The 19,237-nt window shown below is 31.6% G+C and overlaps 2 protein-coding genes across 2 annotated transcripts in view; one reads left to right on the forward strand and one right to left on the reverse strand.

The window, feature by feature from the left end:
• Positions 1-19,237, forward strand: part of LOC123008686 (synaptotagmin-7) — a 131,346-nt gene that overhangs the window by 15,046 nt on the left and 97,063 nt on the right. The window lies entirely within an intron of this gene.
• LOC123008685 (potassium/sodium hyperpolarization-activated cyclic nucleotide-gated channel 3-like) lies at positions 13,421-15,189 on the reverse strand. Its single transcript, XM_044404638.1, has one exon. The coding sequence runs from the start codon at positions 15,187-15,189 to the stop codon at positions 13,441-13,443; it is 1,749 nt and encodes a 582-aa protein (XP_044260573.1). The 3' UTR covers positions 13,421-13,440.

Here is a 19,237-nt window from a genome sequence, read left to right on the forward strand (position 1 = left end):
ATTTTTAAGTAACGACGTTATAGTATTTTTTTAAATGGCAACGAACATTTTTGTTTACTGTTTTTGGTAATACTTTTATTTAAAAAGATAGAAGAATGTATCTATTTTCAAAAACAGTCAACAAAATTGTTGGTTGCTATTTCAAAAATTAATGATGAGGATTGCTTTGAAAAATGACCCATAACAAAAATGTGAATTTTGTGCGTTATTTTTAGTTCCTCCCTGTATACAGTATGTACCCGCATTGAGTTTACAAGAGGAAAAATTTTTCATCTTTACTTACGCCAAAACTGCAAAGGAAAAACATTTTTTACTTCACCTGAAACGAGCAAATCTATCATTATTCTGATTCAGTGAAACGAAAAGTTAATTTTTCTCTTGATTTTTAAGTCTTCTCACATTGACGGTTTTATTTATTTGACAGCTATATGTCACACTGACAATTAATTAAATTAAATTAATTATTAATTAAATAAAAATAGTTCTTGTTAAAAAAAAACTTTTTTTGAGTTGCTATTTATTAAAATGATGTTTTTCACAAACATTTTTATTATTTAACTTGCGTAAACACATTTTTTGAAGTAAAGTTGTCAAAAAAATTAAACCGCCACTGTGATAGGACTTAAAAAGCAGAGAAAATCAAAACAAGAATGAACGTTTCTTTTTACTGAGTCAGAATAATGAAGTTTTAATTATAGATTTGCTCGTTTCAAGCGAAGCAAAAAATGTTTTTCTTTTGCAGTTTTGGCGTAAAATCAAAGATAAAAATTTTTTTTTCTTGTAACCCCAATCCGGAAACATACTATATAACTAGAGTACCAGAAAATTAAACTAGAAAATTTATGAAAAAAAGGTTTTAGAAAATTTATGTTCTCGTTACTATTATAAGTACTGGAACATACGTCCATTACTTAAGATTTTTATTCACAAAGATGTATCTATAATAATCATTGAAGTTCTATAAATATAAAATACTAGAGTATTGTGCTAGGACACTAAAGTCCTACAATAAAAAAAAACTGAGAAGCTATATGTTGGAAATAGTAGATTACATACCGAGGTGGGAGGTGTGGGAGCACCGCAAGCCGAGGTATGATGAAACAATGACTATCAAGGTTTGTATACTATTTCATTCATTTTATTCACAATCTACCTCCTTAAACAATAGAAAGCCATAAAAAAAATATCAAATTTTGACAAACATGACAGGGAAGTGGCCGTTTTCCAACCTGAACTGTCATATTATATTACATATCAATTGATAAGGAAATGACCATGTCTTACTTTCCAACTTTTCACATGCAACGTAATTTAATTATTACTTTATATGCTAAAATTTGAATTATTTGCATACTATAGAAGTGCCTCAAGCCTAAAACTGTCCATTTCTTCAGATTTATATTTGAGAAAAGGTTTTTGTTATTACATGTGTGAAAATTCAGGTAATCTAAACATGTCGTAACAAAGAATAAACAGTGAAATGAGCTAATGCTAATGTATACCCACACATCAGTGTACTACACTTGAATGACTGCAAAATAAACCACTGCCGACTTCAAAGCGATAGACAGTTAACTAAATTACATTCCGAGTAAATGTATTTACACAAGGTGTAATGCTTCTGTTAAGCTGAGATATTTTAAAAATGCACAAAATGAAACTAAAACTAGTAGTTTCCAAGTTCACATTAGCAGAACTAATGTCTTAATGCGTGTCATATGACCCTTGAGCTAATCAATTTGTTTAATTACAAAGTTCCATCGTGATAGTCAAACTTTGCATTCAGAGTTCAAAAAACCTGACCTTTCAGCCAGCCATCTTGTAAACATGTTTAAATTATGCAAGTGAAACTCCCTTCGGACCAAGAAGTCACCTCATCCAATCTAACAATGTTAATGTCATTAATAATTATGAAGAATTATGTCAATTTGGGTCAATTTTGCCATTATAGAACGATCCTTTGATGAGTTTTCTTCAGAAATCACATTCGCACACACTACGAAAATGTGATTAGACCGGAACTAATAACATAACGTAATTAAACGTGCACGTCTCTAATCAACTCTTTAATTGCTTGATGTTTGTGTTAATTAAGACGAGAACCGCAGGTGGTCTTCAATCAAAATTAATTTTTTACAAGAAACGACACCCTTATTTGCAAGGTTTATATTACGTGTATCTGCACAAGGATTTCGGATGCGGTTTTTGCTACGAAAAGTGATAAAACAGAAATTTAATTACGGAGGAATTTGTTTAACAAAAACGGAAGCGAATAAATGAAAATAATTTCGTATTGTTTTATGAGAGTGTAAACTTTTCGGGCGTATAAATAACACAAACGTGTGGTTGGGCTTGAGACCACGCTTTTGCGAAAATAGAAAAATAAAGGAAGGAACATAAATAACGTTGTTTTTATTAAGAAGTTGATTAAAAAAATTATTTTTATAATGAAGCGCTAGAAACTTGGAAAATGAGAGAGCCCCAGTTTATTATAAAACATTAGGTATACTTAAAAGCCTAAAAGAACTAGAATACTAGAATTTAAAAGGCTAGGGCGATGATTAGGCAACTATGGTTTTAACACATATTATGCTACTAGAATTTTGTACTACAATAGTAAGATTATAATACTATAGTACTGTAATATTTGAAAATACACCGGCTAAACCCCACATTAGAAGTATTGGGCGTTGATATTTATCTAAAATTTTGACTCCATATAAATATGACCCGAAGGGACCCAAACATTATTTTACACAGCCGCGAGCCCCCTTTATTTTGCCAAAATGTGATAGTGTGAGGTTTAAGAGGGGGCGAGCGGCAAAGCCGTGAGCCTCCCCTATAAATTTTGCCAAAATCTGATAGCCTCCAATAGTCTCTCCCACTCTCTTTGCAACACGTTTTAAAAAAGTTTCGATTGACATTTTTTCAATTTATTTATTTATTTCATTTTATTTTATTTAATTTCAATTTCTTTAAGAAATTTTTATATTTTTAAATGTTTTTTGCAAGTCTAGATTTTTTTTAATTCAGTACATCTGACATTTTTTTAGTCTCCCTAACTGTCTGTTGTAGGACGATGTTTTGAAAAGTCTGGATTGACATTTTTTAAATTTAAAATCGTTTAGATTCTGCTCAATGAAAATATTTTGAAGATGGCAGTACTTTCGGTTACACCGGAAATGAGTATTAACTTTGTTATTTTCAATAGAAAGTTATGTTTTTCATTGCGTTTTTGGATTACTCAAGTGGTTTTGAGAGAGTTTTTATCAGACTTTCCTATATCTAAATTTAACCGTTTTTGAAACATTTAGACTTTTTTGCAAACTTTTTAATCTTCCTCTCCAAAAATTGATAACTCTACCATTTTTAATTATCTTAAAATCGTATTTGGACATATGAAATAGAAATGTTAGATCTTTTCTTTCGTGTATTTATTTATAATTGGAAAATAATTAACAAACCTCAAAAATTTAAGGTTACGTGTGGGAAAAAATACCGGTAACTGAATTTTTTAGAAGGGCTTAATTTTTTCTTTACTAAATGAAAGAGAATTTAATTCAGCATCGATCTGTATTAAAATTTCATATACCTAAATTGAATGATTTCCAAGTTATTTTATCTTTTTTTTACAATGGAAGAAATTCATTACTACTCATGATAGTTTTCGCATAGTTTGCCATGAAAATATTTCTCACTGAAAAAACGCAAAGTTTTTTTTACAATTGTGTTATTCTTTTTTTAAATACAAATTAAATTTATAATCTAAATTTGAATAACTTTGATATTCTATTTTTTTCTTATTTCTATGACAACCTGTGCTAAAGTAGTTATGGCTAATGAATTTCTCACATTATCAAAAAAAGTTACTATAACTTGAAAACTATCAAACATAGGTATAGGAAATACAGATCGAAGCAGAACTATTTTTTTTTCTCTTTAGTGAAAAAAAAATTGGGGTGTTGCATTTAGAAAAATTAAGTTAAGGGTATTTGAAGTTTCCTAAACGTAACCTTACATTTTGGCGGTTTGTTAATTATTTGTCTAATTAGGAATACACCAAAGGAAAGATCTGACCTTTCTCTCTCGTATACCCGAATACGATTTCAACATAATAAAAAATGGGAGAATTATCGATTTTTGAATAGGAAGATTTAAATCTACTAAATTTTAAAAAGATCTAAATATTTCGAAAACGGTTACACTTAGGTATAGGGAAAGCTAATGAAAACTCTCTCAAAATCACTTGAGTAATCCAAAAACGTAATAAAAAATATAAGTGTCTATTTAAAATAACGAAATTAACATCAACTTCCGGTGTAACCGGAAGTGCCACTATCTTGAAAATATTTTCATTGAGTAGAATCTAATCAATTATGGCTATAAACACAATTTTAAATAAATATCGTTGTTAGAACAACCTGTATACTAGGGCAATTGATCATTTAAGGCAATTAAATGCTGCTGTTGATAATATCACAATACTAGGATTCTAAACATGAAATTATTGAGGTTTAGAGAGCTATGGTACCAATAGGACTTGTTATTTTTATCCTAGTATTCGGTAACGTCAGAATTCTAGTATGTATCAGGAATCATAACTGTCCTGCTCTTTTAAGACTTATATTAAATAATGTTTTCCCCTTGTTGCAAAAAATTCTGCAATATCTCAGCTTCCGTCAAGTTATATTACAATATGTGCACAGAATGTCGAATCAAAATCAAATTTGCTTAATGCAGAATTTACAACGGGCGCAACACATCCATTATCCACCCTTTTGTTCATTTATATGTAAAACGGCGATTTGTTTTGCAAACAAATAGAAAAATTGAACACGATATAAAATATCGTTCTTTCGTTTGTAAAGAACTGCTTGGATTCGGGTATAAAGAAAGAACTAAATCGATAATAGCAAACATTTATCATCATTAAAATTCGGTCGACTGTAAATCAACGAAAATAGAAAAAATGTCATTCGCAGACAACCTGTTGATAAACTACACACAAAAATTGATCATCGGACAATGCAATCGCACTGCAGATTTCGCAGCTTTAATTAACAAGTTTTCATAAACACGACGTCAAGTGGAAAAGTTAAGTTTGGAATGGCCGCAGGGTGTTGTACAAACTTCGAATTTACACCATAATACCGAGCGATCCACTCAAAGGGAGGATAGTTGTAGAGAGTGTGCTTTAGAAGCTTGTTCAAGGCGAAATGTTTGCTCTTTTTTCCTGTGGAAATAATGAAATGTTTTCGTTCCGACGGTGGTTAACTTAGAGTGGTTTATTTTACACCCCGATGGAAAAATATGGACATTTAACTTGTTTACCAATTTGAAAACATTGTGGTGACCTTTTAACATCTTAGAAAGATTATTTTATTTTTATCGAGATGAAAGCTCAGTTAATCTAAAGAGCGCTTAAGAAGTAATATCTAGGATTTTGTAGTTGGCTCGGCGTATTTGGTTTTAAAGCTCTTTTTCTTGTTGGGGCAAAATTTCTTAGCTTGTTTGAGACAGACGCTTGCAAATGATAAAAAAGGATATATTTCTACAATTTTTTTTAATTTCAGAGTCCTAGTATTACTTTAGCTTTAATATTACCAAAATTTAGCTTTTTAGCTGCTTTATTTTTGTTGCGTACGGTAGATAAAGGCTATACTAATACTTGTATGTCAGTATTATACAGGCTGCGCCAGAACTCGCGCCCCAGAGAAAAATGGCATATAAGGTAAGATAGCAGAAACATAGAAAAAATGTTAAAAAAATTTATCTATAAAAATTTCGAAGTTATGAGACTTTAAATTTTGCACTTTGACTCTATTTATTTCTGTTGAAGTTTTTTTGCTACAGAGTATTAGAAAAGGAAACAAGGAAGAGGGGTATCCTAAATTGTAACTCTGTTCAATGTTATTTGTGACTTTTATTGGTACCTTTACTAAATAATTGTCAAAAAACATATACAAGATCATCAGTATCATTAAATAGACATAAAAAATGTCAAATGTCAAAAAGTAAATGTCAAAATTTTTTGACAGATAGAATTTTTTAAACATTTTTTCCATGTTCCTGGTGTTTTATCTTACTTGAAATTTTTCTCTGGGGCGCGAGTTCTGGCGCACCCTGTATGTACTTTAAATAATTTGTGTTAGCTTTTTGAGTTCTTATTTTTATGTCCTAGCACCTAAAGGGTGCTCGTCCTAATATCTTAGTAGTTTAGTAAACTATATTAGCACATTTTTTATTGCTACAAAAGACTGTAGTAATACGTATGTAAAACTGATTTTTGAACATTATTATTAAGAATACTACGTGTTTTTACTTTCATTGTCTTGCTATCACTTTAGCTCAATTGTAATAAAAATTTAGAATTTCTACTAGCGATTTCTAACTTTAGAAGAAATCAAATATCTAGCGTTAGCCAAATATGTTTTTTTTAGTATTTTTTATTTAATTTAAAGTCTAGCTGAAGTCTAAAACGTTAGTGTACAGGTGTTCCGTTTAAATCCCACATTACAATTATTGGGAGTTCGAATAATCGAATTTATAAACCATTAAGTCCTCCTAAATGAAAATATTTTCAAGATGGCGACTCTTTCGCTTATACCGGAAGTCGGCCTCAACTTTCTTATTTTAAATGGAAAGGTATATTTTTTACTGCGTTTTTGGATTAATGGGGTTATTTTAAGGGAGTTTTTATCAGCTTTCCCTATACCTAAATTTAACCGTTTTTGAAATATTTGGAGTTTATCAAAAATTTTTGGATCTACACCTTACACTTTAAAAATCAGTAGCCATTTTTTAAGATTTTAAATTCGTTTTTTTGGCGTATGAAAAAGAAAGCTTAGATCCTTTTTCTGGTGTTTTCAAATTTTGAAAAAAAAAATAACATATCCCAAAATTTGAAGGTTACTTTTGTAATAATTCAAATACTCATAACTCAGTTTCCTTAAATGAAATACCCCTATTTTTATTTTACTAAATAGAGGAGAATTTAATTGTGCATTGATCTTTATTAACATTCCCTATACCTAAATTTAATAATTTTCAAGTTATGGACTTTTTGTTAAGACTACAGAAAATTTATTACTAGCCACACACGTTTTCACATAGTTTGCTATGGAAATCAAAAATGTCAAAATTTTCTCTAAACAAACGTCAACAGTAAATTACTATTTGATAAAATATGAAGAATCAAAGTTATACAAACTTAATTATTATTGATAGGTTCTACCGTGCAATCATTATTTTAAAGCTAACAAGTGAAAAATAGTATATATTAAAGAACAAGTTTTATAAGGATTGATTTGGCGCACAATTCCCAAGTTAGAAAACGAGCCGTAGGCGAGTTTTCTATGGGATGAGTGCGCCAATGCCATTATAAAACGAGTATTTTATGCTATTTTTTCTAATTTGCGCCCTCTTTTTTCTTATTTTAATTAAAAAAATATATATTTTTATCGCCTAGAGAATTTTGTGTTAGTTGGTAGCGGTTGGTAACACTCGGCGCCCACCTGTTTTTTGCCGTCTGTCATTAAAAATAAAATTTACAAATTATTAGTTATTAGTGTTACAACATAATAATAATAAATAAAATATGAGAAACAGAATTTAGTTTGCATTCCGCCCGAAATTCACCAAGTTGCCGTAGCAACAACGCAAAATTTGTTACCTGACAAGTTTATAGATAGCTTTTATAGATAGCCATAAACGACTCCTACTGGAGACGTTAATAAACGTTTTATAAACGCAAATTAGAAAAAATGTATTTTTGTTTAGTGAACATCATAATTTTGTTACACTCTCCTTAAATACAAAATAAATTAATTAAATCTAAGTTTGAGTAGCTTTGACTCTCCATATTTTGGCACTATTTGTCAAATAATAAGTCATTGTTGACGTTTATAGAGAAACAATTTTGACATTTTTAATTTCCATAGCAAACTATACGAAAACGGATGTGGCTAGTAATAGATTTTCGGCAGTCTTAACAAAAAGTCACCAAAACTTAAAAATTATTAAATTTAGGTATAGGGAATGTTAATACAGATCGATGCAGAATTAAATTCTTTTCCATTTAGTAAAATAAAAATTGGGGTATTTCATTTAGAAAAATTGAGATATGGGCATTTGAATTATTACAAAAGTAACCTTAAAATTTTAGTGTTTGTTAATTTTTTTTTCAAAATTTGAAAACACCGGAAGAAAGATATAAACTTTCTCTTTCAAACGTCAAAAAAACGAATTACAAAATTATTAAAAATAGCAGAGTTACCGATTTTCAAAGTGGAAAGTACAGATCCAAAATTTTTTGTAAAACTCTAAATATTTCAAAAACGGCTAAATTTAGGTATAGGGAAAGCTAATGAAAACTCTTTTAAAATGACCCGATTAATCCAAAGACGCAATAAAAAATATAGCTTTAAAATAATTTAAAATAAGAAAGTTGAGACCGACTTCCGGTATGACCGGAAGTGCCGCCATCTTGAAACTCCCAATACTTTTAATGTGGGGTTTAGACGGAACACCCTGTATATACTTAATAAGGTAACGTTTTAGCATAACGGAAGATGCAAGGGCTATAGTTCTAAATAATATTGTAGTTTGTAGTACATATTATATTAATTTATAGCTTTGTTGACTTCAGTATTTATATGAGCTTTTAATACTACAATAAACTATTACTCTTAGTACCCCCAGAGTATAGTTTTAGTAAGTATTTAGTACTCCAAAACCCTAGTTTTTTTTAATTTATGTAGTTTGGTAGCTTTCTAGCATAAACTTATACTGAAGTTATAGAATTTTACTAATTTTAGCACTAGTACTAGTTCTCTAGATTATATCTTTTATTTTTTTTTTCATTTTGAATAGTTTGTTGTAAATTTAGTCAATTGTCTCGCTTTTGATCCCATCAAACTTGAATCTGTTCAAATCCCAGCATTCGACAGTCGCAACTTCCAAAGCCGGTGCAATATCCTGTCGAAAACTTCATCAAACACCTTCCAAACTTCATCTCATCGACATCACAACAGTAGAAATCATGAAACCCGCATGAAATATAAAAAAACCGTTGGAAATATTTCACCCGCTGTTCACTGCGCCTTTTTCCGCAGTCTTATATTTATTATCGTAAGAAATTTCGCTATGATGAAATTACGGAGGAGGAATAAAAGACGGTTAAAACCTGATTTCCGGAAAGGAAATAATTAAATCGCAGTCAATTAGACGTTTCGCGAATTAAATCCGATTTCTTGTTTTCTTTGTCGATGGATGATTTAATCAAAACCTGATAGAAAAAAAAGTGCTATTTTCCGCAACGGTTTTATCGATTTTTAGGGCCAAAAGTGTGACCTTGGTACTTCTATTCGTATTCCCATCGAGTGTCAATAAATTAATCACTCGGTTCGCTTGACTTTTCAGCACCAATTAACAAAGTGGTATAAATACAACAGGGAGGAAAAGGGGATTATTTACGGTTACCGGCAGTCGTCTCATTAGCCCGATTATGAAATTGGGTACGAGAAACGGAATAATAATTAAAAGTCAACATTAAGGAATTAGAGTTAAACGATTTTGATTATTTTTAAAACGCAAAATGAGACAAACTCTAATTTAGTCTTTTTGTCAGTGGGAAGATATTGATTAAGTAGGAAATACGAAATCTTGAAATATCAGAACACAGTAGACTTTCATGAATTATTTAATGCTTTTATTATTCATGGTTTTGTATAATGCCGTTCGATCCCTTTCTCTTTGTGGATTTCGTACAAAAAGTTTATTATTCTGACAAAGTTTTCGGATTAAAAACGTGTCTGGTCTTAATTTCAAAAGTAAGAAACTGACTGTCATGCTAAGTTTGAATTTTTAAGGGTTACTATACATGGTGCGCCAGAACTCGCGCTCCAGAGAAAATTTTCAAGTAAGGTAAGATACCAGGAACATGAAAAAAATGTTTAAATGTTTCTCTGTCAAAAAATTTTGACATTTATTTTTTGACATTTGACATTTTTTATATCTATTTAATGATAGTGATGATCTTGTATATGTTTTTTTTTACAATTATTTAGTAAAGGGACAAAAATTTTGCCAATAAAAGCCACAAATAACATTGAACAGAGTTCCAATTTAGGATACAGCTTCTTTGTTTCCTCTTTTCATAGCCTATAGCAAAAAAAAACTTGGAAAATTATTTTTCCAACAAAAATAAATAGAGTCAAAGTGCAAACTTTAAACCCTCATGACTTCGAAATTTTTATAGATAAAATTTTTTTAACATTTTTTCCATGTTCCTGGTATCTTACCTTATATGGCATTTTTCTCTGGGCGCGAGTTCTAGCGCATCCTGTATTTTAAACTGTAATAGAATATTAAAATTATAGAAATTTATCATTTTACATCTGCATTGCTAGAATGCTATGGTGCCATCATTTAGGAAAGCTAGAGCATTATAGAAAATCATAGTACCTTTTGACAGTAATACAGGGTGATTCATCTCAGCTCCGGTCTTCTGTAGCTCAGTTATTATTTAAGTGAGAATGTTGATATTTTGTAGACTTGATTTATATTTTAGAGCGCATTTCAGGAAAATATTTTTGATTATAGAAGGTGACCCAAAAATAAGTTACAATACAAACTTATGTTTTTTTTTAATGAAACACCATATGTTTCGTGGCATGAATGTAGCTTTTAATTTCAATGTTTTTAAGCTAAACTTCTATTAGTCGATTTTGCTTAGTTTTTGAATTAAGTTGTTTATTTTGGCGAAAACATTCTTTTAAAAAAAATCTATTACACAAAGTTAAGACAGCTGGAAAAAAAAATACCACTGTAAAGAGGAAAGTACGTACGTTAAGACTATAATATTTTTTTAATGTATTGCAATGTTATAAAAATGTCAAAGTTTCTTAAAAGTTAAATAACTTAAAAAATAACTGAGCTACAAAAGACTAGAGCTAATATGAATCACCCTGTATGAAATGGAGCTTAGGATTGTTCTGGAATGCTAAATACGGGATTCTGTTACTAGAGTGTTATAGAAGAATTGAAAAAAAAAGTAGAAAAAAATTAATTTTCTTTCTGCAAACAACTTGCGTTAAAATTCCTCACACATCGTCAATGTTTCTCGTACCTTTGGTGAAAACAAGACCAACCGCAAACACAGCCAACCGAGATTGAATTCGCAACATGTGCTTTTCGCTAGTTCGAAATGAAATAAAAACTTTATTGCAACCGAAAGTGCTTTCCGTATAAATTTACTTCAGTGGAAAATCAAGACGAAAAAGTGATTTGTATCCGTGCGGAAAATGCATCGGATAATTCAATCGAGAATCTCGTTATATTTATTGGGAGGTTATTAGTGTTCCGTGTCACGTAGATTACGTATAAATAATTTTAATAGAGAGAAACATAATTAGAGGAAAGAAGGTAAATGACTCGCAACGTCGGCAGTGGACAATAGGGGTGGCGCACGAAAGGGATGAATAATGCAAAAAGGGGTAGAGGGAGAAGCGAATCGTGTTTTAATTATAATTAGCTATTGTTAGAAACACGAATAAGGAGAAAAAATGCGTCAATTGGAATACTAAACTGTATTTCTTCTACAACTATAATTAATGATTGATTTTTCTCGAAATATCCATGGAAATTAATTTTGTTTCAATACTCACGTCGCTGAAAATGAACTCTTATCAAGGAAAAATTTGCTACAAGAAAATTGTAAACCTCTGAAAACTTTTTCTTTGAAGTTTTCTCCCGACCCTTGGTGCAATTTTAATTTTACCAGATAATTTTTAAGCAAAGAATTTAAAACGAATTTTCTTATTTTCGCGGTAAAAACATGTTAAAAGATTTATAAAGGGAATCTGGTTAAAGTTGTTTCGTCCGTATGGAGACAGAGTTACTCAAAACATTTTAATGTTTTTAATTTTGCTTTACATGTAAGTACGGGTGTGTATATGAACCCTAGAGTTTAATTAGGTACCAGAGTTTCAGAGTTCAGAAAGCTAACTGAAGTGCTATTCTGATACTAAGACAATAGTCCTAGTACTAGGAGATATACATATAGACATTACTTGGTGTACTAGTGCTAGAATTTAAATAAATTTGTTAGTTTGTTTACGAAAAAATCGTGATCAATAAATCAAAAGTTTTTTTTCCGCTTTCCTCTTTCGGTTCGAAACTTCATAAGCAGTAAAGCAGCCGGCGGCTCGCTTACAAAAAAGATAAGCGAATAGAGGAGAGTAATAAAGCGGTGAGAAAATTTCGAGTCGATGTGGAAATTGAGCAAAAATCGCTTAATTTTCGGTTATCGTAATCGCACTGTTTCAAAACTGTTACATATTTAATTCGGTCAAATCGATAATTGTTTCGGTCCGCTTCTAACAATAGAACCGTTTGTATTTCCTGCATATTCGCTATCAATTATTCTAGACCGGAATTCGGACCCGGAGTATTAAACACGGCCTGTTTTACGTTCATGTACATATGGTGCGTGCTAATGACCAACCCAGAGACAAATTAAGAGGATTATAAACAAGATGAAGGTTATTTTGTTACAGGTGAGTCGCATATTATGTGATGGGCGAACCTGAAAGTGAGTATTAATTTAAATCCTCCAATTTAAAGTTTTTATGGACGTTGTTACGAGAGAGGATTTCGAGGATAATGAATTTAAATTCTGAAAAATGAAATTAAAATTGTGACAGTGAGAATTTGAAATATGTTTTTGGTACCTAATGACGCCCTAGTATTCTAGAAAACATAGTTTTTATATCAAATTTTTACATAATGTGTTAATTTATTAGTTATTACGATATAATTATTGTTTACAATTCGGCACGAAAGCAGTAAAACAAACATTCTGAACATCTCTTAAACACATGTATTTTACTCAAATTTATACAATAGAGCACGAATACAAATAAAACTGTACAAATATGCTAACACAACAACTGAATTGCACTTCCCAACTCAAACAGTATAAATTATTTAATCGACTAGACTAATTAGAACCCAATTACTCTCCCGAAAAATAACATCCCATAATCAAATTTGCTTGTGTCAATGTCAAATTGTAAAAGTCAATCAAAATTCTCTCGACCATAAAGAAGAACTTCCATCCGGAGAAGTTGGAAGTTCGTCCGAGAAATTTAAACTTGTCGTAATATTTCGGTGATTTTTTGCAACTCTAGTGAGTTCAGTTTTTGTACCTTGTGTACTCGAAGATTTTTTTGAACATGAAGATCCTCCAGTGCGGTAGAGGTTTTTGGCAAAAATTGAGGCTTGTTGGAATTGAGGAAACGGCGATTGTTACCTCAATGTTGAGTTTTTGTCGGCAGGAGTTTCCGACATCTCCGGATGGAAGTTCTTCTTTATTGTCAAATTGTGAAATAAAAGTTTGAATACAATTTGAGTATTTTTATTGCTTATAAAACTAGAAACTTATAGAAAAGCTTGACGGTGGATTCCCGTATGTAGGATTCTTCCTTTTCTCAAATTATCGATGATATCGTCGGTGGTCTCATCTTCAATTCCTCGCAGAGTCAACATTTGGTTAAATTTCCTCATCCTATGAAGGGCCATCTTTTCCAGTTTTTGCCTAATTTCCGGATGTTTCTTGAAACAATACTTCATGTCATCTTTTTCTAATTTGTAAACTTCGGACACTTCCAGTGAGACAATCGAGGCGGGATCGGTAGCTGTTTCCATATCAACAATCCCGAAATAATCCCCGTCTTCAATATGCATCACTTCCTTCCCCCCGATCAACTTTATCGCACATGTGCCGTAAAGTATGAAATAAATATCTCCAGTCCGCTCATCCGGTTCCAAAATCACATCATTAGCGATATAAACTTCCTGTTTCAAAAGCGCCAAAACCGACCCAACGGCTGCTTTGGATAATCCTTTGAATATTTGCACTTCTTCGATTAGATTCCGGCAACTGTAAAGAAGAACTTCCATCCGGAGATGTTCACTAAGCGCATCAAGGATTTTCTCTTCTGAAAAAAACTTCTTATCGAACTTGTAGTCGTAGTAATTGTTGATGCGTTTGCGTAAATCTCCCGAAAAGTCGTGTCTTCGCATGTATTTGTCTGATTGGATTTTCAATTCTTCGAATTTGGTTTCCGAAATGTTGACCACGCCGAATAATTGGAGGACTCTGGCCACGACATAGACGTAAAAAATCAAACCGAGGATTGTAATCCAAGCCAGGAGCATCATTTCGAGGTTATTTCCCGTTTTGTACTTGTGAGTAGCACAACCCACGAAGTGACACATGACCATGGATAGATGGTGTAGGTAATTTTGGAAATGGAAATGGGCCAATTCCCAGGCTGACTTGAGTTTCTTGGTCTTTGGGTCCTCGGTGATAAAGGACAACCAGCTGTTCTCAGTATCGTACTCAATGCGGAAAACTTTTTGATAAACTGGGATTAAGCCAAAAAAGCAAGTGAGAGTATGCAAACTTAAGAAACCGACAAAGGCCGTTGCGACAACAATCCGAATCGATTCTCTGACTTTAAAATCGCACAAAAGATTGTCAAGATTTTTCATCATTGTTCTCACTCTCACGAGTCTCAAAGTATGAAACTCATATAAAACAAATTGTGCTCTATCATCAAGGGGAAAAATGTAGAAAATGAAGTAACTAAAACTGGCACCGAAATCAAAAATAAAATACGTTTTGAGGTAGTTCAAAACGATCGATTTGTGGTCCAAAATGACCGTTCGAGTCGTATCGATCACATACCCCACGAAAAATCGTAAAATCACGTCAAGGAAAAGCAGGAAATTTACACAACCGATGATATGACGATATATGAGGTCGTTCTTTTCGTCTAGTAGTTCCTTATTGAGGAAACTCCCCACGAAAGTTTGCACGACGAAAACTAAAAACCATATGAATGATACGATTAGATTTTCTCGTCTTGCGAAATTGCTGAAAGGGTGGACGACATATCGGTATTTTCGGCATAATAGGTGACGGTTTTTCTCTCGCTTGAAGGCGGCAAGACTTCGGAAGTAGGTGGAACTGTCGACGTTTTTCGCTATTGTCAAGTGACTGTGCAAGCCGTTGCAGAAACTTTGGAAGCAGCTGTCGTAGGGACTGTTGATTGTGGACTTTTCGTCGATTTTTGAAAGCTCACACTCGTGTACAAAACGGTTTGTTACTCGTTTTAATGGCATTTTGACAAGTGTGACTGATAGGGTGTGCTTGCTTGATTGGAAGTCGGAGATTCGTTAACAGTTTTTAGACGGGATTTTGTCATTTTTCTGTTTTCAACATAATCTAACTTTTTACTAGTTTGATTTTTTCTACGAAAATTTTGCAGGACAGTGAATGTCTTGGTTTTCCAGTATTTAGGACTCGTTGATTCTGGGCTTTTTGTGGATCATTGTTAGAGGGTCGAGTATTCTACAGGCTGTTCCGGCTAAACCCCACATTAGAAGTATTGGGAGTTCTAACAATGATATTTATCTAAAATTTAGTTTATAGCCATAATCGGTGAGGTACTGCTCAATAAAAATATTTTCAAGTTTGCAGTACTTCCTATTACATCGGAAGTGGATATCAACTTCGTTATTTTAATGAACAAATACACGATTAGCCCGTCACACCAAACTTTTACTTAAAACACAACGCGTTTCAACCGCAAAGGGTCATCATCAGGTGAGAATAAAACTAACTAATTTAACAATGGTAATGCCTTATATACTAATTTTTCCGATTTTCACTTTCCCTAACCCCAACTAACGAGTAGAGTTGAGAAAAGGGAATGGGGTCGTTGTCTGAATTCATAAGATTATCTCTATTTTTAAATATTTCAAGACTCTCGAAAGCGTCAAGAAATTTACAATTATTGACTACTCTAATAATTTTCACATTAGTTTCATTGATTTTATGGTCTTTTTCAAAAACATGTTGGGCCACACTTGATCTGTTATATCTTAAATGAGCTATGTGTTCTTTAAACCTAGTGTTAACTGAACGACGTGTTTGCCCAATATATTTTTGTTCACAATCTTTACAATTAATTTCATAAATCCCCGATTTTTCTAAGGGTCCTACTTTATCTTTGGGATAACCAAGAAAACTTTTGAGACTTCTGCCAGAGTTGTAAACAACTTGGAAGTCAAGATTTTTGAAAATTTTACTCAAACCTCTTGTGATTAAGGGAGTATAAGGTAAAGTTATAAACTGTGTTTTCTTTGGTGTGTTTGTAAAAGTCGTGGAATTACTGACCATTTTTCTAGATTTAACTTTTTGAACCATTTTGTTAATTATGTTAACATCAAAACCATTACACTTCGCTGCATCTTTAATAATTTTGAGCTCCTTTTCAAACCTTGCATGAGTCAAGGGAAAATTAACAAGCCTGTGAATTAAAAAGTTAAAACTCGCCATTTTATGTTGAGAACAATGATGTGAGTCAGCGGTGATATAGCGAAGTGTATATACCAAGAAGAAGTCGTTATTTTAAATAAAAAGTTATGTTTTTCATTCTGTTTTTGGATTACTTAAGTGATTTTGACAGGGTTTTCATTAGCCTTTCCTATACCTAATAAGTTTAACCGTTTTTGAAATATTTGGATCCTTTTAAAAAAAAATGGAATTGAATTTTTCCATTCAAAAATTGATAACTCTACCACTTTTTATTATGTTGAAACCGTATTTGGGTATGCGAGAAAAAAAGGGGATAGATCTTTCCTTTGGTGTACTTATAATTGGAAAAATAATTAACAATCCGCCAAAACGTACCTAAGGTTACGTTTAGGAAATGTCAAATACTGTAACTCAATTTTTCTAAATGAAACATCCCAATTTTTTCTTCACTTAATTAAAGAGAATTTAATTCTGTATCAATCTGTATTCCCTATACCTATGTTTGATAGTTTTCAAGTTATAGCAACTTCTTTTGATATTATGAGGAATTCATTAGCAATAGCTACTTTAGCATAGGTTGACATAGAAATAAGAAAAAAATAGAATATTGAAGTTATTTAAATTTAGATTATAACTATTAACATACATAAAGTTTTTTTTTTTTTAATGGAAATTACCAAGTCAAAATCTTGATGAAAAAATTGGTAGCAGCTTGTCTCCATAGCCACAAATTTTGTTTGCTCTTTGTTTTTGTCCCTAGAAATTTTGTTAAAAAATTATGGTTATGTTTTCAAATTGAGATGTTGTCAAAATTTTGACTTTTATGAATCTTGTGGGCCTGTTTGCTCTTTGAAAGCACTATAATTGAACACCTGGGGACAGACATCATTACCTAAAGTCTAAAGACAGAATTCAGTGCTAATAATTTTTATAGGAACACACCGCAAATAAGTACAAGTTTGTGGACAAAAATGAGAATCTTGCTACAAAAACTTTGAAGAAAAAGGATTATTTAGCAAAAGATCCAAGTAGGTATTATGATGATTGGCAATAAATTTTGTGTAATTTATTAAAATGAGCTCAAAGTTGATGCATTTTTTAAATGCTTCTTCACTTTAGTTTAAAAATTTTTACTTTTTCAACTCATTCCTCAAAAACGATGCACAATACACTAATTTAATTGCGTTCTTCCGAGGTTCTTTCTCATTCATGTTTATTTTGTATTCTTATCAATTTTTACTAAAAATTGAGAATGTTTAGCACAAATTGCGTCTACATTTTAACGGGTCCTCGTTGTAACTTCCAGCTTGCAAACTATTCGTTTCCAAATTTCTAAAAACTGTTAGCGGTACCGAATTTGTTTCTTTTTGGGTGTTTCATCTCTAAATTTTCTTAGACGATTTTTTGTGTTGACGTTTAATGACATTGTTTTCAAATTAATTCAAAAAACCAGAACTGCCAACTTCTTTTATTAAAATTACCAGGAATGAATTTACTAGTGGTGCCAACCTTAAGACTGTTTGGCATTTCCATTTAAAAAAAACAGACTTTAGGATGTAATGAATGCCATAACAGCTGCAGATGTCAGTTTAAAAACCGATCGAGTTTGCGAGCGAGAATTTTAAGACATCTAAGGCTGTTATAACATTATTACATACGAGGTTTGTGCAAAATTTTATCGGTTTCTGTCAAATAAGCCAAAAATTGAAACACATTAAATCCAAAACTTCTAGGATGTAATGATAACTGCAGATGTCAGTTTGAAATCCGAGCGAGTTTACAATTTTAACATTGTACTGACATATCGATATTGTAAAATTGATATTTCAATATTGTGAAATTTTACAGCAATCAATAAGGTTATGTCATAGTTACCAGACTATTTTTGTGCATGTAACATTGCTCTTAACAGACAGTAGTAGTAGCAGTAGAAGTAAAAGAATAACACAATTGTGAAAAAAAACTTGGCGTTTTTGAGTCGTTCCATTTGAAAAAACTCAGTTATGGTTATTCTAAGTTTCCTAAACTTAATCTTAAATTTTGGAGGTTTGTTAATTATTTTTCCAATTATAAATACACGAAAGAAAAGATCTGACTTTTCTCTTTTATATGGCCAAGTACTATTACAAAATAATAAAAAATTGTAGAGTTACCGATTTTTGAAGAGGTACATGCAAATTAAAAAAAAATCAAAAAACTCTAAATATTTCGAAAACGGTTAAATTTAGGTATAGGGAAGACTGATAAAAACTCTCTCAAAATCATCCAAAAACGCAATAAAAAACATAACTTTCTATTTAAAATAACGAAGTTGATACTCATTTCCGAAAGTGGAGACATCTTGAAAATAACGATTGTAGCTATAATCAAAATTTTAGATAAATGTCATTATTAGAACTCCTAATACTTCTAATGTGGGGTTTAGCCGAAACAGCCTGTAAGGTCACTAGTTTAGCTGTAGTACTAGTTTTAGAATTCAGTTTAAAACTTTTTGTTACATGAGAAACTCAAATTAGGATACGTGTTCACCAATAATTTTACTTCGTATATTTTACAGAATTAGTCAAAAATAATGAAAAACCATTTAAGGGAGACCCTTTTTTATGTATGCAACCGCACTTATGAACAGAATTTTAAACGTGGTCTCCTTTAAGCTAGTCTCTTGAATTTAAATCGAGCCATCTTTATTTCCACACATGTTATTTCTCAATTCCGTCTGTGCCAACTCCTTGTCGTCTCTCCGGCCATATCATTAACATTGTAAAAGCGTTGGAAAGAGAATACTAAAATACTCCACCAACCAATCAAAAGTTGGCATTTTTTCTACTTCTTAAACTCGATTAAAATTCG

The sequence above is a fragment of the Tribolium madens genome, unplaced genomic scaffold (genome assembly GCF_015345945.1).
Source record: "Tribolium madens isolate multiple individuals breed KSU strain unplaced genomic scaffold, Tmad_KSU_1.1 Scaffold_71;HRSCAF=194;Tcas5.2_LG6, whole genome shotgun sequence".
In the NCBI taxonomy this organism is placed as follows: domain Eukaryota; kingdom Metazoa; phylum Arthropoda; class Insecta; order Coleoptera; family Tenebrionidae; genus Tribolium; species Tribolium madens.